General features: G+C 38.3%; 2 protein-coding genes across 2 annotated transcripts in view; both read left to right on the plus strand.

Moving 5' to 3' along the window:
- The window catches only part of LOC143849200 (protein CIA1-like), a 14,978-nt gene extending 5,672 nt beyond the window's left edge, over positions 1–9,306 (plus strand). The window contains exons 5-10 of the mRNA XM_077358266.1: positions 403–468; positions 595–669; positions 3,969–4,031; positions 4,603–4,672; positions 7,512–7,595; positions 8,855–9,306. Coding sequence (XP_077214381.1) covers positions 403–468; positions 595–669; positions 3,969–4,031; positions 4,603–4,672; positions 7,512–7,595; positions 8,855–8,929 — 433 coding nt within the window. The 3' untranslated portion in view covers positions 8,930–9,306. The remainder of the gene's footprint in view (positions 1–402; positions 469–594; positions 670–3,968; positions 4,032–4,602; positions 4,673–7,511; positions 7,596–8,854) is intronic.
- Positions 9,307–18,104: 8,798 nt separating this feature from the next.
- On the plus strand, positions 18,105–21,443 carry LOC143848008 (omega-3 fatty acid desaturase, chloroplastic-like). Its single transcript, XM_077356781.1, has 8 exons — positions 18,105–18,945; positions 19,077–19,166; positions 19,378–19,444; positions 19,532–19,624; positions 19,703–19,888; positions 19,994–20,074; positions 20,658–20,795; positions 20,919–21,443. Exons 1-8 carry the CDS (start codon positions 18,443–18,445, stop codon positions 21,111–21,113), a joined length of 1,353 nt encoding a protein of 450 aa, XP_077212896.1. The 5' UTR covers positions 18,105–18,442; the 3' UTR covers positions 21,114–21,443.
- The last annotated feature ends 1,064 nt before the right edge of the window (positions 21,444–22,507 follow it).

Raw genomic sequence — 22,507 nt, forward strand, 5'->3', positions numbered from 1 at the left:
CACTTTTTTTGAGAAAAATGTTTAATGTAAGGTGGCGATGCATAAGGTAAATAGCAGCAGAGATTGTATGTGTGTGCGCGCACATTTGTAATTTTTTTACGTTACACATGACTTTATTGGGAGTCAAATAGGGTGCTTTAGGATAACAGGGTTCACACATTAATGTTGAATCCTGCTGAACTGGAGCCAAACTCATTGGACTAGCCGCCCCCACATCTAATAGAACATAAAATTGTAATGTTATCCATACCTTCATTAAATCACTAGAATACCAAAATTGTTTCCAATTTATCTCGGTGTTTTTGCCATTAAAAAAAAAATCTGTGTTTACCTGTGATCCTTGTTAGAGTATTACGCAACTATACTTACTATTTGTTTTTATGTTCAAAATGTGCTCTTTAGTGGGCATTCATCCACAGTGTGGGCAGTATCATTCAATTCTGCAGGAGATAGAATGGTAACGTGTAGGTATGACTGTTGCTTATATTTTGGTTCTTTTTATTCAATAAGCAAATTCTCCTCTCAATATTTTTCTACCATCCATGTGGTAGTAGTGGTATAAAAAATGCCAATTAATATTGACTAAATTTTCAGTGATGATCTTACCTTGAAGATATGGGAATCTGGCACCAATCTGACAGAGACAAATGGTGATGGCTATGGACTCTGGTGAGAGGCTGCTTGTTTGCATATTTAATTTTCTACATTATATGAACCTTTTCACATTTCCTTGTCCGAAATTCTGTTAGCTATCCTTTTTTTTGGGTTAGAAATTTTGATAGTTATCCTTGTGATCAGTTTTTAGGGATTTCTTTGGCATTCAAGCCAAAAATTTCCGTAGCATGTCATAGTGTTTGTTCATGGAATAAAGAGTGACTTAGATAATTTGTGTTGCAAAATTCTTTGGTCCGTGTAAAAACTAAACAGCATAACTTCTAGAAAAGTACATTGCATTGGAATTTGCATTAAAATGGCATCAGTGGGATTTTTTTTTGAACAAAAGAGAATACAAAAAGCAGCCCACCAAAGCAGACTGCCTAAAAAAACACACAAAGAAAAGAAAAGAAAGTTCAAGCTACGCATCTCGTGCCAACACCTCAACCTGGGACAAGACATGCCAAGATTGGCAAGACAATCGACATAACAGTTTCTTTTGCGATGAATATGGGAGAAAGAGCACTCGATATGCCACAATAAGTCAAAAATTGCTCTATATACAATAATCTGAAGCTAAGGAGAAGGAATATTTCTTCTTTGCCACCGATTAGTATTGAGGAATCGCCCTCAACCACATCTGTTCCTCTCCAACCTGAGAAAGTAATTTGATATCATTCCTTACAACTCGAAATTTAATCTCAGCCACAACGTAATCTCCATAGGGACCTCCGTAGGAAAGGCGCAATCCATCTAATATAGAATGTGGAACGTGAAATGTCAAACTATTGTCCTTTCAAGGGCACACGTGCTAAGAAGTGGGCCTTGCGTTGGTGACTCAGTCTAGAAATGAATCTTTTAGGGACCTATAGTATTATATATATATATATATATATATATGGACCCAAACTACATTTGACACGACCCAAAAAGCTTTGGATATTTATGCATAGTGCTCAATGGACCTTGTACTTAATTTTATACGGCAAACTGTTATTTGCCTTTATCATGGACCGTTGTTTTTCCCTCTATGTGAGGTTCTTCTCTCCACAATAGTGCAAGCGGTGCTAATCCTTAGAATGGTAGGTTTGACATATGTAATGAGTAAATCAAAATTTCCATTTGGTCACTAATGACCTGCTAAAAACACCTTGTAATAATACTAGCAGACCCTTGTTAAACTTCACGATGGATCACCCGCATGGTTTTATGTTTCAGCCTAAATATTTTAATTTTGGCTACTATCGAAACAAAATCTACTTGGATGCGGAAAAATACTAGATTTCGCCCAAAATTTCAGGATTTCATTAATGCTCCGGTCGATATGAGAAACAGGCAACTTTTCAGATAAAAAAATTCAAAGTTTATGTCGAAATGACGACATTTCGACATAAACCCTGACAAACATCAACTCCACTCGAAGAAAAGAGAAGAACAACGAGATTCATATCAAATATTTCTAAAAAAAGACAAAAAATAAAAAGAAGAGCCAGTGGTGAAGAATCTTACCTGGATTTCGGCTGAGATTTCGTACCGAAATGGTTTCGTGGTTTTACAATACTTTGGCCGAAATTTTGTACCGAAACCGAAATGTTTTCATTTAACTAATGACTGAAACTGAAATTTAAAACCTTGATCACCAGTACACTCAATTTGTATGGAGAAAGTAGAAGAGAGAAGAGTTGAAAGTGCCATGAAGGTTATCCAATGATGCACCCCATCCTACTAATTCAAATAAACTTAAGAAATAACTAAGTTACACTAACACATCAATATGAATTTACCTACGCTAAACTCTTTAACAACCCAAATTCAAAGCTAGAATCCTTAAATCCGAAAAGCTTTCTCATAATCACAAGATAGGGCCCTCTGAAAATGGCTCTTAGATGTAACAAAATTTGACCAAAGTTGACCTTTAAAACCATTGTGACCAAGTACCATTAAAAAAAAGCCATTGTGACCAAGTTTTTCCAATTTTGTTGCAAACAACATCTCTTTAGCTCAGATGATGTCATCATGTGTTTTATGTCATAATGGCTGCCAACAAGGGGAAATCCTCTCTCTCTCTCTCTCTCTCTCTCTCTCTCTCTCTCTCTCTCTCTCTCTCTCTCTCTCTCTCTCTCTCATTTTTTGTCACTTGGTTGTCTTGTATGTGGTTCTCTATAGGGAGAAGGATAGGTCCCGCACACTATATCAAGTCCTAAGTTCTTCTTGATGGACTGTCCCGCATCAAACACTCCCATTCATCTGCTAGCAAGCTCCTTAGGTTCTTTCGCTGTAGCCCCTGGTTGGTGTCATTGAATTTTTGGTTGTGATTGTGCAGGTTCTGTAGCCCCTGGTTGGTTTCATTGAATTTTTGGTTGTTATTGTGCAGGTTCATAGTTTTTTGTCAATGCTCAAAAACTCAGGCTCAAATTGGAATTCCCACAGATGAGTGGTGGGTGAGTGGGCAAAGCAGAGTTGAACAGGTCATTGGAAAACCTTGCAAACTGTGGGAAAGGAAATGAGTTTATAGGAGATATTCATTGACTTGGCCAGTCGATGATCAACTAGGAGTTCAAAAACTCGCCGAGTAATTTGGATACAATGCTCTGTTAATGCTGAAACGTAGCTGACTTGACCGAATCTGTGTATACCAGGCAGATTCTCGAACAGTTTTGTGTTCATTATGATCTGTTTTTTCCCTGTTCAGGTTTCTCATATTTGCATATTGAGGGACTCCTATGAGGCCTTCAATATTCTGGGGAACTTTTTATGTTTTTCAGTGTTTTTGGTTGGAAAAGTTTGAGTAATTTGAGTGGCGTGTTTCATTTGTTGGCTCTAGTGTTTTTGCTCTGAATATGTGCCAATCATAGAAATTTGATGACAAATTCCGTGTTTCTAGTTTTGATTTTGAATTGTTTTGCATTCTGCTTAATTATTTCTTATCAAGGCCTTGCCTTTTATAATTTGAATTAGGCTTCATGGTTAAGGTCACTGCAAGATAATTTCTTTTCAGCTAGGAATAATTTCTGCACATCCTTTTTGGTAAATAAACTGCAGTTGAACCGAAATTACTCGGTGTAGAGGCATGACTGTTGTGCTGGCATGGTCCATTCTTTGGTTCCAATCTTGTATACCATGACGACCCATCAAGGGTTACAGATTCCATAACTGTATCATAGCTGTCTAAAGTAATTGCATTTTCATCTATTGTGATGCTAATCACTAATTACTGTGTTTATATAGTAATTCAGAATGGTTTAGGTTTTTAATCCTTCATCTTTTCTTTTTATTTTATACCTATGATAGTGATCTTACTTCTGCCCTTTCAGGAAGCATGTTTCCACTCTGTCGGGTTATCATGATCGGACAATATTCTCTGTTCATTGGTCAAGGTAGCAATTAGTCATTACTGAATTCTCCCTATGTTTTTATTTTCATCCCATGGTATGATTGGCATTTGTAAGTAACAACATTCATGATAAGACTCCATGTGCTCCTATTTTTTCATGAAAATATAAGCTGCTTCTTGATTCTTGATGTTCGTACATTAGGTTCTTCTTGGCTATTGATATCCATATGCTATTGGTTTTTAATGAAAAGATCAAGGAACTTATATCTATCAAATGCATGCACCTTTAGTATTTCGCCCACTGCAATCGGCAGTCCACATTATCAAAAATATTTCATTGCATCCATTTACTGTTGATTGTCATGAAAAGATAAGGTGCTTATATCTGTCATGTGAAGAACACCTTCTTTAGTGATTTTGTAGCACAAGGTTTCATTTTTTGAATTCAGGTCACTGTTAGCATTTGTGCCCATATTTCCTGTGTTATTTCTTTCTAGAATTAGATGGTGGTGATTTCCTTATTCTTATTGCTAATAAGAGGCCATATTATGCTGTCAAGATAATTTCATTGTATCTTTCTAGGAGGAATTTACTGTGTTTTTGTGAATCTCCAGGGAAGGTGTCATCGCTAGTGGTGCAGCTGATGATGCTATACGCCTTTTCTCCGAGAGCAAAGTCGATTTGGTATGCCATACCCCCCACCTCCCAATTTTGTAAATGACCTCTGATTACTTCAAGAGTACATATGAATGATTTCTTTGGTTGGTGTACTTATTCTCCTGGTTCCATGTTGGTTTTGGTGCATTTTGTTGACTTTGTTATTATTATTATTATTATTATTATTATTATTATGAGTAAACAGTTCCTGCGCTCAAGTGCAGGAAACAAGGGTGGGCCCACATTTTTTGAGTGATCCTAAGCATTCATTTGAAAGGCCCCATCATGGATGGGGTGTGTACCAAAACTCAGCTCCATTGGATCATCTTAGGGTGTCCATTTGTGGGTGAGAACATTTTTTGAGTGATCCTAAGCATTCATTTGAAAGGCCCCATCATGGATGGGGTGTGTACCAAAACTCAGCTCCATTGGATCATCTTAGGGTGTTCCATTTGTGGGTGAGAAAATGGACAGATACTGTTTGCCCACAAATCTGCTACTGTCACACTGATTATAACTGCCCGATAAGTTTTGTTCTACCTTATGTTGCTAACTTGCTATATGAGAGTTTGAGTTGGACATATCTAACCTGAGCTACACTATATCACCTGATCATCTAAAAAAAAATCTCCATTTGCAAATTTAGAAACCTTAGATTATTCACATAACTACGTTTTAGTGAGTAGGAAGCATCGACTATTTGGTCATTGGTCATTGGTCATTGGTATATATGTGCTACAGTACATTTACGACTTATATGGATAATTTATTTGTTTAGATGGTCATGCCATTTATATGGAGCTTTTTTTCTATACCTACCTCTGTACTTTTCTTTTTCAAACGGAACTAGACAGCTAACTTTCTAACATAAAAGGGTACTGGAATCAAATTTCTCCATCTAAACTAGTGTTGCACAACGAAGAGCACACACAAGTAATGACTCACACACGCCATTCTATGTTCGTGTATTTAAATTGTGACTGAAAAGTTGTATGAATCACATAATATGATATTAAAAACATTAATTAATCCTCTAACCGTGCATTCATACATGTCCATAACTCCATATGTATACAATATTAGTAAAACCATAATCATAGTACATATTGTCATGCATATGTACGCCAGACATTGAGTATATGTATGACAATGAGAATCTGTATCACCCACAATTCACGGACTTATCTCTGATATAATAGATACTGATTGATGGATATTGCCGATATGTTATCTTTTCAAGTTTCAACATCTGGGCGTTATTCCCACCGATATGAATATTTTGAACCTTGGGCGTGGCGAGAGGGATAAGTGGTTATGGATGTAGTGCGCTGATGGGGGCTTCTTTGTCTGATCTCTGTTTTGTTGTTTGGGTGGCCCATCTCTTCTTAAGTTGTGGAGGATCCTGGCCCTACTCGAGTTACCTTTTTTTGGAATGCATGTCTTGATGCTCAAGTTACCTTTTGTTGGATAGTGTGTCATGAGACTCTTGACCAAGGTTTTAAATTTCGGTTTCGCTTTTGGCACGAAATTTTGGCTGAAATCTTCTAAAATGACAGAAATATTTCAAAACCTCGATTTCCCATGTTATAAGATTACATTGGTATTTTCAGAGCCGAGGGTGGTTATTGGATATCAAAATTCTATAAATTAGAATAATGTATTGAAAGTTTTTGAAAGATTAGGGTCATCTTGGAGACAGAGGAAGGTTAAGAAGGATCGTGTTGAATTGACTGTATAGGATTGCCTTGAGCAAAAGCCACTCGGCCTCCATAACCTTTCAGAGGCTATGTAACGCGTTGAAAGTTGAAATACAATGTGAAGGTTTCTTTGATGGTTGGTCAGGTTATCTTCTTGAAACAAACCATATAGTCCTCTCAATCCACTTTGGGCAAGCCCAACACTTGAGATTGTAAGAGTTCTCCGGATCTTGGCTTTCTCAGAGTTCCCTCCCTTTCTTTCTAGCTGGAAACTCTTGGGTTCAATTACTTGAGTTCCATGACATGAGACAGATCATCTTCGAGTTTGAGTTCCAGTGGCTCAGTGAGGAAGTTTCTGTGAGGAGGAAGAAGGATTGGTGGGGTTAAGAGGCACATGCTTTTTCCTGCATCTTCATCTGGAAAGTGAAATCAATATTGGATTCAAGATATTTCACGGCCATTATTTCCCACTGTCTGTTAAGAACCAGTCTTGTTCTTCTTCCCTTTGCTATTTCCTCTCTCCTCTCTTCTTTCTCTACCCTCCACAGTTCTCTCGGTTTTCCACTCCCATTTATGAATAGAGGGGCATTTTCGCCACTTAAATAAGAATGCCTTTTGTTTAATACATTAGTCATATCACTTTGTTGTTTTTTTATAGGTATAAAAACTGTCTATTTGTCGTGAAGGCAAGATACATTGCAATTGATTTCTATTGCAATGGATGAACTTGATTGCAAGCATGGTTTTAAAAACCGAAATTTGGCGAAATCCGAAATTTCGGGTTTTACCAAATTTCGGAATTTGGGACATTTCGGCTGAAATTTTGAGAAATTGATTATTGTTTTTTGAAAATATTGAAATATTATGAGATTTGGTAATTTCGGAATTTGGGACATTTCGGCCGAAATTTGGTAAATAATAAAATAATAATTTTTTATGTTTACCGGATTTCAGACCAAAATTTCAGATTTCGGCCAAGACCAAAATTGGTACCGAAACGAAATTTAAATCATGATTGCAAGTGTGACCTGAAGGTTGCGGTGCACAGCACTATCCAATTATACTCGTTAACTGGTAGTATGTCAAACATGATTGAATAAAATCTGCCTGCCTGCCAAATGGTTTATATTCTCTTAATTTTTCTTATACTTCAAATGTACAACAAACAGGTTGATGGACCCTCTTACAGAATGTTGCTAAAGAAGGAAAAAGCCCATGACATGGACGTGAATTCGGTGCAATGGAACTCCAACGTAAGTTGCATTTATTTGTTTATTTCTCTTCTCCCTTCTCTTCTGATAATCTCAATCTATTTTCTGGAGTTCCAGTATGATAAAATGTATCACTGTTAATGAAATCCCAAAGGCAACCCAAGAGGGGGTGAATTGGGTAATTAAAAATTTGCAAATGTAATTTAGTTTTTGAAAAACAATTTTACCCTTGTTAATTTCGAATACAAAACAAGCAAAGTGAGATATTACCAATCACCAAGAGAAGAGAGGAGGAAGAGAATCATCCACGATAGACACCGATTTTATAGTGGTTCGGTCTATTCCAAAGACCTACTCCACTCTTCCAAGTTTATCTCATAGGGCTCTTCCACTATTCGGACTCCACACAACGGCCGGATCCGAGGCCTCTTTATAATGCCGAGTCTTGAAACTCTCCAAGGGTAACAGCCCTTCTTTACAAGTATTTAAAGAAGAAGAAAAAGCTCTCTTGTGCCTCTTAGTAGGCAAGTAGTACAATGGAAGAACACTCTCACAAACTAAAAATGATTACAAAATCCTAGCTTAAATCCTCTCAAATATCAAAGTGGTAAAGTCAAGGCTCAAGAGGGTTTGTGAGGTATTTTATGCCAAGTGAGGAATCACAAGTTGTTTTAAGGCTTAATAGTTGATAATCAATAGTTGGAAGAAGAATAAATGAAGTGACAGATGCATTTATATAGAGAGCCCAAAAATAGCCTTTTTCGTCTTTCCAACGGCTACTTCGGAAGTATCTCGAAAGCCATTCGAAAGTCCGAAGAACTAGCCGTTACAAGTTAATTTTGAAAAATGCTGGCTTCGGGCGCCCGAAGAGATTCAAGCGTCTCTGAATATTTGGGTCTCTCATATATTATTTGCCTTTTTTCATGGGTTTCTTTGATTTAGCATCAATTGAGCCATTGAATCACCCTAATGCTCAGGACTTTTACCTTTTAAAAATGTATAACCTAAGACCAAAAACAACTCATGATGCAGGCAAACGAAAGAAAAACAAGACACCAAATTATGAAGATGCTTATCCCTCCTTATTTCGTTTCCTCATTTTTTTTCTTTTTTTCTAAACTTGGTTTCTTGTAGATTTTCTTAATTGTTCCCTTTTTATTCGTTTTTTGCTATATTTTCTTGATTTTTTTAAATTTCAAAGGAAAAAATAATTTTTTTTAAAAAAAAGCATTTCTTCAATACATATTGCTCATAAAATTTTTGTTACTGGCCAAATTAAGACTGGTTTATAATCTTTACAGGAAAGTGGGATTCTGGCATCGGCAAGCGACGATGGGACCATAAAGATATGGAAATTGGTGAAAGGATCCCGATGATCATCCCATCCCTTTTTCTTTTTCACATGTTTTTCTTTTTTAATGAAGTGAGTTCGCATGTATTTATGGAAATGTAGACTGTTTGATGGGTTCAACTTTGCAAATTCAGGCCATATACAACATTGTGGAAAAAAAGAAAAGGCTGTTATCAAACCTTCAAAACGATGTTGCTGGCTAGTTCTAAAAATGTGTCGGCAAAGGGGTCATGGAGAATTTCCACTGCCTCACCTTGTATGTGCCATGGTTATTATCTTCTGATTCATGTTGTTTTCACGTCAGTGTCCACTGTCCACAGTGTGGTTCCATACATGTGGTCCTCTATGAGAGTTTCCTTTTCTCCTTTTAAATGACAACTGGTATCCACACTTTTGTTCTGATATTGGCACCCTCTGTTTTACACTTTTCTTATTGGCTGTGTAAGGATCATCCTATGGTCGGTTGCATATTGATAATTAGGTTTTCGAGTTTATATTTGTACCTTTAAAATTGCACACTGCCTCATATAGATGTGCTCCATTCATAGGCAAAAGAAAAAAAGAAAAAAGAAAGTGTTTAACTTCCTTTAGTAGAACCCTACTCCGATGGGAAGTCGAATTCCCGCTGCCTCTTTGAAAGAAAGATGTCCTGAATTATTAGACAGTGTAGAAACCTTTACTGTTCAAATGGTTATGATAATACTGTGAAGATTAATTGGTGCACAAGTTAACTTATTCTACAATGTCCCAATTGGGTTATATTGTGTAAGGGATAGGTTCTTATCGAGCTGTCTTCCTCAGTTTGAAACAGGGGGGCGATTTTGGTTCTTCCTTGTTAAACTTGTCTTTCTTTGATAAGATTCAATACGATCTCTATAATGTTCCTCTGAGTGAAATTCAATAGGGTCGATCACCACAAGGCACAGATTGGGATGTCATGGAAAAGTGAGCGTACTCGATCGAGTAGATAAGCTTATCTATTCGGTCGAGTTAAAAACAGAGGGGGCCCACATTGTTTGGGTGATCCAAACCATTCATTTGAAAGGCCTTTACCTAAATAGCGTGTCCAGAAAAAATCAGATCCATGGGATCATCCTAACCCATCCAAATGTGGAGGGAAAATGGACAGACATAGTTTGTCCACAAATCTGCCCATTTTTTCCTACACTGTTGGATGAGTTAGGATGATCCAATGGGGCTGATTTTCTGTGGACACCCTATCAAGGTAAGGATTTTTCAAATGAATGGTTTGGATCACCCAAACAATGTGGCCCCCCACTGTTTTTAGCCGACCGAGTAGATAAGCTTATCTACTCGACTGAGTAGTACGCTCACATTTCTGACCTTAAAATCAACTTTCGATGGAATGAAATAGACACATGGTAGAATCGTAGCCACAAATTCTCCGTAGCCACAAATTCTTCTTCTTAGGAACACGTACAAGGTTGTGGCTAAAAAAGCTAGTTTAGATCATCCAAAGAGGTAAGCCTCACTTTACCAGTTAAAATAGGGAAGTAATATAGGCGCCTCATTTTCTTTCGAGGGCAATCCCCTCTCTTGTTTATTTATGACTAGACTTATTACACTACAATGGGGTGGCCCGGGCACAGAAGGGTTCATGGGCCGTGCCGTGCTGGGCCGTGTTTTATTTTTTTAAAAAAATATATGTTTTGGACGAAAATACCCCCAAACTACCCATTTGAAACAACTTTTGGGAGGTATTTTCGGGTTTTTCAAAGAAAAAAAATACATTTTATAAAGGGGGAACCGGGCTCGCGGGCCGTGCCTGGGCAAACGGGCCGCCCAACCAGGCCCGGCACGGCACGCGTCACTGTAGCTATCCGTGCCGTGCCGGGCCCACCTTGACTCCTAGCTCATGGTTGGTTTATGTTGGGCCAACTGAGAGGTGTAAGTGGGCCTCAAGCTTAACCCTAGTGATAATACCAGCAAATTGGCACCTGCAAAATTCACCTAGCCCAGGCCCAAGCCCAAGCCCACAGAAACCTTTTATCAAATGCTTTTATAAGTGGACAATGACCAAGCACCCACTAACTTTATCTATCCACTGCTAGGGAATAGGCACGTGACAAATGTACGTGCACACAGGAGAGAGAGAGAGGGCCAATGAGAAAGAAATCTGAAAAACTTAAAGGTTAAAACTGTACAAGCTTTTAAGGTTTAATAGTTATTGAAGGTAACGTAACATTTATTAAGGTTTTAAATAAGATGATGATAAATTCGCATCCCATATTGGATAATTCTCACCCCTTAAAGGAGGCTATGTGGCAGACTTCAACGCTTTTAACATCAATTAACGGGGTGCGAATTATCCTACAAAAGGTGCGAAGTCATCATGGCCAGGGGCGGAGCCACATGTAGCATAAGGGGGGCTCCTGTTGAGTTGGACCAGACTCCTTAATAGGCCCAACTCAATTGGTCCCAGCTTCATGTATATAACCTGCTGCCCTTATGCATATGTAAAACCTGCCCCCTTATGTATAAATCCTGGCTCCGCCACTGATCATGGCCCTTTAAATAACCTCACTTCCCAGTTTTCCAACTATGCAAAGTTCTTCGGACCATGAAATTCCGTGAAATGCCTTTTTGCAATGGAATCCCAAGTTTTAAATAGTTTTTTTTTTATGCGTAAGCTGAGGTTTGGTTGGGACCCCTACCGATTTATTTCATAAAGTGAAAAAATGATACAAACATGAGCACAATACGCCATCCCTAACTTGAAATACATGAAGAACGGAGATCCACGGAATGCAAAAAAACACTCTGGAAATGACTTTTGTCAATTTCACTTTTGTCTTTATTTTCCAAAAGAAATCTCGCTTTTGAAGTGTTTTCCTTCAATTATATGGAGCACTTGAGACCATAGAAAATCATTTTAATTGCACTCTGGCAAGTAGGAGAGCTCTTAGCTTAAGTGTGGAATAGGAAGAATGCAAAAGTGGGGTGTCCTTGGTGAAATGCATTATAAATGGACTTTGGTGATGTGGATCCAATAAGGGTTCCCTTGATGCATTTTTTTTTTTTTTTTTTTTTGCAAGGACGCCCTTCAGTTTAGCATTCGTTGTAGTGAGGTGTCCCTATTTCCCCACTTAATAAAGCACTCAGCAATGCTATCTAAACAAGGGAGTGCAGATATCATTTCTTCATGCAATATCTACACTTCTTTGTCTGGTTGTTTTCTTCAGAGGAAATGCTGATGGAAAGCAGCTTTGAGTTTCTCTTTGACTTGATTTTCCAGGCGTTTGGTTGTTTTTTCCGTCTCAAACATCACTTCCCCACATCGACCCAAATTCAGCCTGTTGCATTTTCTTTCTAATGAGCAGAGAATTCAAAAAATCCCTCCAAATGACATTGTCTCTCTCCTCTTCTCTTTTTTCCATTATTGTTGAACACTTTTATAATTGCTGAGAGCTTTTTGCGAAGGGAAATGATGGCAGCTCTCATTTTTCAAGGAAATGATGGCAGCTCTCCAATGTTTTATTAGATGTGCGAAAACATCTTGTCCTTTAGTATTTAAAGGGCTTGTAGGACAAGATGCACTGAGCATCTTATAAAAACATTGCAGCGTTGAAATCATTTCCCATTGACAATTGTAAAAGCTTTTGACAAATGGATAAGAAAGTGTAAAACAATTTGATTCGTCCTGTTATCAAATATGGTCGTGCAGATATCAATACCTTTATGTATAATACCATGACTTTTACTTCCTTTTGGTAATGTCTTTCAAGGGTTTCATCCTGTGTCATTTTATTATAAGAAAAATTTAAATCTTGAAGATTTGATTCATGTGAAATTGTTGTGGTGCATGGGGTTTCTTTCACGAAGAAGAAACCAAACCCTTTCTTTATTTATTATGCGATAAATGATAGATCCTGTACATATGAAAGATTTGAGTCGGCCCGTGTTTGTTATTGTTGTAAGAAGCATAGGTGAAGGAGATGTTTTTGGAGGAAATTAGGGTTTCGGAGAATCATAGAGAGGACCCAGAGAAGAAGAAGAAGAAGAAGAAGTGTAAGTTTTGATAATGGAACCCACTTTTCGTAATGAGAAGAAAAAACCCCCCCTTTAGCTTCCCATTTTGATAATAGCATCCACTAAGTTTCACTCTACTCTCCTTGCACATGCAACAACCAAACACTCAGTCTGCATTGTTTTGATATTTTCCCGAAAGCTTCTTGTCGTTCAGTATTTAAAGGACTATAAAAAAGGTTTATTACGGGAGATTTTATATGGTGTAAGGCCTTACAATAATACAGTAGGGGTACTGCCTTTGATATTTGATCCAACAACAGCTCACTTTTTGAGCTCTTTGAAGAGCTGCTGTTCGATCAAATGTCAAGGGTGGTACTTCCACCGTACAAAGGCCTTATTGTTGGCCTTACAACAATAGGGTAGGGGTGCCCTCACAAGAATCTTACGCGGAAATATCAAAACGCTGTAGTGCCGATATCATTTCCCTCCAAAAACTAAGAACGAACATGAAAATGAGTGGAAAAGTCGTTGGACCACATGAAATGGAACGTTGCTTGTGCAACGTAGTACGCTCGGCCCCACTGTAATTAATCTTAATCACTGACATGATGGGCCCCGCCACCGATTGCTCACGGCCAAAAATATCGTACTGAAAAGACGTTCCCACCCATTCAATCAATCTTGTTTCTATCCAGTTGATCATTAGTTTTGGGGACCAACGTGGTCCTCATGTAATTAGACAATAGGCAAACCAAGGTGGGCCCATCAATTGAATGGTGCAGTTCTATGATTTAAGGGAAAGTGATATATATATTCACACCCTTTTCTTCCCCTGGCCACCGCCCTTGTAATGTTTGTAGTGCAAATACTACAAGGGGGTGGCGTAGGGACAAAAAGGGGGAAGAAAATGTCGTTTCCCCTGGTTTAAGGTAAGTGAAACATCACATGATGTTTAAAAGAGTTGAATATTTTCTTTATTAGAGAGTGTGAACGGGTCGGATTCGGATTCAGATTCAGATTCGATTTCAAATGGTGTGCAGGCACGGAGTCAAGTAATTTTCAATAAGTATTGTGGGACCAACTTCATTGGACGATCCAAACCATTCATTTGTTGGGTCTAGGCTGCACCCCTTAAATCATCTCCATAGGATGATCCAAACTCTCACATCTATATTGGTTTGTGTAATGTGTGGTCCCTCTATAGATTGGAGGGTTAGAGTCATCCTATGTAAATGATTTAGGAGGTACAACCCATTTACTTTGTGGCCCAAGAAATGAACGGTTAGGATCATTGTCCTGTAATCATAAAGGGGCTGTCCCAAGTAAAAAAATGGGGGGATTGAAAAGACAAATAAAATCAGTGGAAATGGGGGAAAGAGGGGGTGGAAATATCATTTTCGGTTCGTTGGTTGTTATCGATAATGACAATCATATTGCATAGCGTGTCTGCGAATGAGACTTTAATGGCATGAATGTGTCTCGCATGTTTATTATGAAGGTCAAATCAAATCTCCAGAATAAAAATATGTGAAAAATACTCCGATCCATGTATGAAGAACTCTAATTAGCTGTTAGGAATGAGCGTCACGCAAACACGTCCTCCTACGGTGACTCTTATTCAAATAGAACGGTTTACGTCAGCATCAAAGCCGTACGGGTCGGTGTTGGACCAAACTCATTTCTCTTTCGTCTAGAACCTAACCTTCTTCTACTTTTCCGTCTTAGTTTCCTTTGAATTTTCTGCTACATTTATCAACCGAACATTAGTTTGTATTTACACTCGTATCCGTTCCCATCGTCTAGAGTTCATATCATTCGCATTTCCATAACAAGAGATTTTAGCCCTCCAATCAGTGCAGTTCATCTATAGATCGGAGGGTTGGGATCATCCTGTGGAAATGATTTTTTTTGGGCACAACCTATTTACGTTATGGCCCATCATATGGACGGTTTGGATCATCCTATAGGTAGTACTTTTTGAAAGATAAGGGACTACAAGGGCTTACACTGTATAAAATCTCACATAACAAATTTTTAAAATAGGGTCGCGTTGGATACTTTTACTTTTGGCCCGGTATGGCTAATTTTCTAAAAATGTTTGTAAGGCTCCGTTTCTTTCTAAGTGAATTTTGTTTTCTGATGAAAAGTATTCCTAAATTTTCCTATTTTTTTTACACAGTAAAAATTAAAACTTATACCAACCCTATTCTTTTTTTTGAGAAAATATAGCGGGTAAATCCAATCCTGCACAGATTAATGGAAAATGAAAGCAAGAAACAAGCCATAAGATGAAAACCGAGATTTTACATGGTTCGACACAAAGGCTACATCCACAGGCAAGAATTACAATGGATAAATCCAAAACCCACAAATCCGCATCCCTTTCCTTACTTCTCAACCAAGACTGTACATCAAGAGTAACCCGTGAAATAACCATAGAAAAACCGTCGAGAAAAACCCCAAGAACCCTCTTTCTCTCTCTCTAGGCTAAGCCTCCACCAAGAAATAGACCCTCCCGCAAATCTGGGTCTTGAGAAGGAAGCCCTTTTTATATCTACGTTTCCCAAAGAACCTAAAATCTTCTTTCTACTTTTGCCTTTCCACTGTGCCGTGGGAAACAAGGCAACTTTCCCAAAAAAATTTTACTTGCTCTGATTGGGCTAGAACATAGAGTTGGAGGCCTCACTTGTGGGACATCCAAAAAAGCCATCTCACTCAAGATGCCTCTAGTTATACCCGTGCTCCCTTTGTAGCTCACTTTTTGTATTCCAACAGTTTAGTTTAGAACTCTTTGTATTCTTTCCTTATATCAATACTGGTATAAAACTGATTAAGACCAACTAACTCTTACCCACAACCCTTATTATAAAGAGTTCTGTTAACGTTAAAAACTTAAATAATATTCATGATCAAATCCTAACTAACAATATTCACACTCAATCTTTTCGATGGAATTGGATAATTTGAGTGAAATGGTAGATTTTCTAGGCAATAACTTGTGTGGATTGATAAAGGTGAAAATCATTGATACCCTTCTTTTCTGCTTTTTCTTCTATTTGCTTGCTTTCTCTCTTCTTCATGTCTCTCATTTTTTATTTTGTCTTTTCTTTTTCACTGTGCAAACCTTTTCGATGAGCTCTTGCTAAACTCTTAGCTTCTTCAAACATGAAGATTCTTCTGACTTTATACCAAGCAAAAGTGTCATCTTATTGAATTTAGCAGTCATAGAGGGTAGGTGCCTTTTGATCTCTCTCACTGTCTCCTTCCATTGATCCATTATTCCTCTAATTTTCTTCTACTAGGAGCTGGAATTTGTTTCTTTGATACCAATTGTTATGAACCCAAATCGGTTCGCAAGATGATTGATCTTCCCTACTCACTTCGATGTAAGAGTCAGTCCTCTTTTGAGTGCAGGGACACATTTTTGGGTTTAAAATTCTTCCTTGATTTGAAAAATAGTTTGATTACAAGTTATTTATTCCAAATAAAACTACTTTACAACCAAGAGACCCAATCTTCAAACTCCTAAAAACTAGGATCAACTAACTCTTATACACAACCCTTATCATAAAGAGTCCTTCTAAGTCTGAAAACGAAAACAATATCCATGATAAGATCCTAACTTATTCACCATCGTGTAACAATATGTTAACTATATTATAATCATATGTAGAAGCATTTCACATGAGGATATCTCATTCACTTATCTTAAGAAGGGACGCCTCACACACACGCGCGCACACACACACATATATATATATATATATATATATATATGGGGTTTGCTAGCATCCATCACAGAAGGCATTTCACAAATGGGCTGTTGCATGTGAGAGTAGCCACCTCGTGAATGAAAACAAAATCTGCTGAAAAGTGAGCCTGTGTAGATGTTCTCCCCATTTGCAAAATGCCTTTTGCGATGGATGGTAGCAAATGTGTGTGTGCATCTTTGTCCTTGTCCAAAGACACCAGATACTTTGCCAAATAAATGGTACTCTAATGGGCACAATAGACACCAAATACTTTGCCAAATAAATGGTACTCTAATTGGCGCAATAGACACCAGATACTTTGCCAAATAAATGGTACTCTAATTAGTGCAATACAACTAATCAACTTTTTGTTTTAATAATCCATGCAATTTCACTAATCCTGAACAAGAAAGATCCCAATTTGATGATCAAAGAGCTGCCACCTAGATTAGGGTCCAAGATCCGTTGATGGTACCGCATGTTGAACAATCTCTCCTCGAGGGACTGCTCAAATTGAGGGCGGAAGGGACCTGAATCCATCAAAAGAAAGTTGACATCGAGATTAGGGTCCAAGACCTATGCTTGACGATGTAAGATACCAAGCATACAACCCCAACCCCAACCCCAACCCCAACCCCAACCCCAGATAGATTTGCTCCCAGTTTACGTAATTGAAAGGTGTTAGGCACCAATCCAGCCCAACTATAGGACTCTCCTAACATTTACTAATTAACATCTACAGTCATATCTTAATACCTTTTAAATATAAAAAGGGAACTAAAACTATCCCTATCAAAAATATTGCTCATATCATATTCTTTTGAGTATATGATAAAACTCATTGATTGAGAAAAAGAAGGAAATACACCTTAAGTAGAAGCACCCAGAATTGAAGCAGAAATTCTCAAGGAGAAATAAGCAGATAAAAGAAAACAGATTAAAAATGCTTTAAATGAATTTTTTCCTAAACAATTGGAAACCCTTCTTATTTGTTTCATGGTGATTGGGACAGCGACCACGATATTTTTGCCCTAAACAGTTGTTGGCTCACTTTTGCCCTAAACACCTACCTCATATGAATTAAATGAATAAGACAAAATCTGGTATGTGGCTGTGAATAAAGTGAGTCTATGTGTCTATTATCTCCTGCAAAAGTGGAGCTGCGAAATGGGTATTCGTGAAATTGACTAGCAAATCCCTGTATCAATTTAATTAAGTGATGAGACTACTGAATAGTGATTCCCCAGTCATCCTATGATCGAATCTTTCAAATGAAATTTTTTTAATCAGCACATAAAAATCGACTTTCACACGTGTGGGACCCACTTGAGGTTCGTGTGGAACCCGTGCTGATTTTCTTTTTTTCTTTTTTTAAGAGAGAGAGAGAGAGAGAGAGAGAGAGAGAGAGAGTCACTAGGGTCAAAAGGAGGAACGAGGACCAAAACCACATTCGTTCCTGTCAAAGTTACCAACTTTCCGTCCAAATGCAAGCAGTTTAACTTTCTTCCTATGGATATAAATAAATGAAAATGAGGAGAGATTTCTCATCTTCAATTCGATTCAAGAGAAGAGGGAACGAGAGGCCCTAAAAGGAACAGCACTGTAGCCCTGAGATCCTCATCCTTTCCTCTTTCTTCTTTACATTCTATAAATTCCATTTATCAGATATTTTCTTAAACTCTCTCCCCAAAATCCTCAAAACAAAAACCTAGAAACCCAAAAAGCCAAAAAAAAAAAAGAAGGAACAATCTTTGCTTTTCCTCCACTGGTTCTGACTCTTCTGACCCATATCGAAAATGGCGAGTTGGGTTTTCTCAGAATGCGGTTTAAGGCCTCTCCCACCAGTACCCAGAACGAAAATCCGATGTATTTCAAATCCCAAGCTTCAAAAGGCCTTTTTCCGTGGTAAAACAGATATGGGTCGTCCTTCGATTTGTAGAATGGGTATTTCTAAAGGGAGAGATTGGGGTTTGAAGGTGAGTGCTCCTTTGAAAGTTGCACATGTCAATGAAGTGGAGGAGGAGGAGGAGGAGGAGGTAGTAGAAGGGATTTTAGGTGGGGAATTCTTCGATCCAGGGGCCCCACCCCCTTTCAATCTGGCTGAAATCCGTGCCTCCATTCCAAAGCATTGTTGGGTGAAGAACCCATGGCGGTCTATGAGCTATGTGGCGAGGGATATTGTTGTGGTTTTCGGGCTCGCAGCCACAGCCTCTTATCTCAACAATTGGGTTGTTTGGCCTCTTTATTGGGCTGCTCAGGGCACCATGTTTTGGGCTCTCTTTGTTTTGGGCCATGATTGGTAATCACTTCTCTTGCATTTCATACTTCTTGTAATTTTTGTTTTTCCTCTTTTTGCTCATATTCCATTTTGTTGTCCTTTTTCCTTTCTTTTCTGTAATTGGGTTTGATTTTTTTTTTTTAATTGGACAGTGGGCATGGGAGCTTCTCTAACAACCCTAAACTAAATAGTGTGGTTGGACATCTTTTACATTCATCAATTCTTGTACCTTATCATGGCTGGTAATTATCTTTTTCGTCTTAATTATCGATGTTTTGTGTACGTTTCTGTTGGTAGAAAATAGAAATTGGTCTATAAGATGTGAACTTGGTTTGCTTGAGTCCATTATTAGAGGATTGTGTGTTATGTTTCTAGGTTTTTGAAACCTTTTCAGTTTGAGCTATTGAAGAATTGCTCTTCTAAAGCTTGTTTATGACTTCTGATGACCTATAGGAGAATTAGTCATAGGACTCATCACCAAAACCACGGGCATGTCGAGAATGATGAATCGTGGCACCCGGTTAGTAGCTCTACGTATGTCTTTTCTCTCAATAGCTTCTTTCTTGGGATTTTTGAATTATATAGGTTTTGCTTTTCTCTATTGCAGTTACCTGAGAAGACTTATAAGAATTTGGATTTTGTTACTCGTATGCTGCGGTTTACAGTGCCTTTTCCCATGCTTGCATATCCTTTCTACCTGGTGAGAAAAACAAAAGCTCAGCTCTGGTCTTGCTTGGCTAGATTTCATGCATTTAACCTTTGTTGGGTTGTTTTGCAGTGGGCAAGAAGTCCTGGAAAGCAGGGTTCTCATTTCAACCCTAACAGTGACTTGTTCATTCCCAATGAGAAGAAAGATGTGATCACCTCTACCTTGTGCTGGACAGGAATGGTAGCAGTTCTTGTGGGATTGTCATTTGTAATGGGTCCTGTCCAGATGCTTAAACTCTATGGTGTGCCATATTGGGTAGGTTCTGCATTTGGTTTTTGTCAAATTCTTTCACTTTCAGTGTGGATTCCTGTGGGTTTCTTCGATATAGGGCATTCTTATTGAATTTGTTTCTAAATGCAGATATTTGTAATGTGGTTGGATCTCGTGACATACTTGCATCATCATGGCCACGAGCAAAAGCTTCCATGGTACCGTGGGAAGGTATGCATTGGGCTTTCCATGCTATGAATGTTCTGCTTCGTGCCATCGTCTAGCTTGTAGAGTCGAGTCTCTAGCATCTGTTCAAGTACTGCATGATTGAGGAATACATTATGAAATGTGGAAAAAGCGCCAAATACCTCAGACATATTAGGAATTTCTTCAGCTATTGCATTCAGCTTTAAAACTTGTAGATGCCACATTCAGCCCAATCATTTGTTTGATGTTTCTATTTGGGAACCGTCTCCAGTTACCCCTATCTGTTGCAGAAGTCATATTTTTTGGTTTTAGACGGCTGGTCTCAAATTTCTTGGGTGTGTCTCTTTCTCCCTTTCATGAAACAGAAAAGAACGTAAACTTCTCTTAGTTGTTAAATAAGGAATAGACGCAAGTAAGAGACCCCATCTTTCACTTGCCTATACCAATTTATGCTATAAGTATTTTCTACTATGTCTTAAGTAGGGAGATTGTCTTGGTAGACACGGGTAAATTCTTGTATGAAGTCTGCTTTTAAGCAATTGATTTTCCAATTGCCTTGTGAACACAGTATCAGCATGCTAATTGTGGACTTGTTTGTTTCTAACAGGAATGGAGTTATCTAAGAGGTGGGTTAACGACAATCGACCGTGACTATGGATGGATTAACAACATACACCACGATATTGGGACTCATGTGATACATCATCTCTTCCCTCAAATACCTCACTACAACTTAATAGAAGCAGTGAGTGCCCCATGTCTTTGTTTGCCATTGCTAATTGGGTTCTTTCATCTGAATTGTTCTTATGAACTACTGTGACATGTTGACATGTTCACCTCCTAATTGTGGATTTTTCTGATGTTATAGACAGAGGCAGCTAAGCCTGTGCTTGGAAAATATTATCGGGAGCCTAAGAAATCAGGACTTCTACCATTTCACTTACTTGGAAGTCTACTGAGAAGCATGAGACGCGACCATTATGTTAGCGACTCCGGAGACATTGTGTACTATCAGACTGATCCTCAGTTGTATGGCGGTGCTCTGCCGAGTAAGTCGGAATGAAGCTGGGCAGACTAGCAGACTTATTGGAAGGCTGTTGATCCATCTTAACTCTAAATTCTGGTGATGATTTAATCCATGAGTGCCAGGCGGGGCTTCACATTCTTCTCTTTCAATTATTGGGAAGAGAGATGGTTCACAAAGATAGTTGGATCCTCCCTCTTTCTTTTTGATGCATGCATTTAGTAAGATTCTTCAATATAAGTAGCTTTTATAGTAATTAAGGACAGATTTGTATTCAATTTGCTTGAAGATATCATCTTCAGCATACCATCATTTTTGGTCAGATGAAAGCAGAGCAGAAAAAAAAGGAAAAAATAATTTGTTGCTTCCCATTGCTTTTACTGAGTTTGTTTACTTAATCTTCCGAGTTATATCTAGAATATGGTGTGTTTGGGTGAGGGATTAAGGTACTTGAGTTTGCTGTATTATTTGCTTCATCATGTGGAAGAGGAGAGAGGGGAGGAAAAGGTCCTGTCCAAACAATCTCAAATACACACAGACCTTCAGTTGAGGGCTGACATTTTGTCACCCTTATTTCTTCCTTTCTTCTCTCCCTGTCCAATACTCATTATCAGAGAGTACTCTTTGGCACTACAATTGCTACATTGTCAATGGGAACATCCATTTGGGATCTCACATGTTATGCATGTCCTGCTCTTAGCAACTCTTCACTACGCCCCATGTAGCTGGAGTATGTGCAGCAACGGCAGCAACACAGCGGGCTAGGCACTTATGGTCAATGGTTAGAGAAGGAAGAGAGGAGGGTGACTTAGAGACTTGAGAGAGATGAAGGGAAAAAATACTAAAAAAAGGAATCGTTAAAAAAAAATGCATATGGGTTATTTTTACTAAAACTTAGAGGGTATTTTCATAAAATAGTATAATTTCGGATCCTATGATAGGGTCCCAGAATGCGTCTACGGATCCCGGCAATGTGTTTAGGTCCTGGCTGTTTAAGTTCAGATACAGATAGTCCATCGGACTGTCCGCGTCCATTGGCACCACTAGAAATGGATGATGCTGTTATAAAACCAGTCATTGAGTTCCATCTCCTTCTGCAATTATATATACCATGCCATTCTTGCAGGGAATTTGGTGTGCCAATTTTTTTAGGGAAATGATGTTTGCACTCCCAAAAACAATACTGGCACACTGTAATTTGTCTTCCGCCAACCGATTAAATAGTTTCTTGTTTTTTAAATGTTTCCGCAACTCTTCCCAAATATTTTCCAAATTTTCAACATCTGCCTTGCAACTATGTTCACAACCACATATCCACAGAGTGTCATCATAGGGTCAGTGGCTATTATCAGACTTATTGATGTAGGTTGAAATTAAATCACTTGAGAATTCCTAATTCTAGACCAGAAGTCCAAGTTATAGTGACTTAAGCG

Source organism: Tasmannia lanceolata, unplaced genomic scaffold (genome assembly GCF_043159265.1).
Source record: "Tasmannia lanceolata isolate RefF3 unplaced genomic scaffold, GAP_Taslan_0.1 ptg000016l, whole genome shotgun sequence".
Lineage (NCBI taxonomy): Eukaryota > Viridiplantae > Streptophyta > Magnoliopsida > Canellales > Winteraceae > Tasmannia > Tasmannia lanceolata.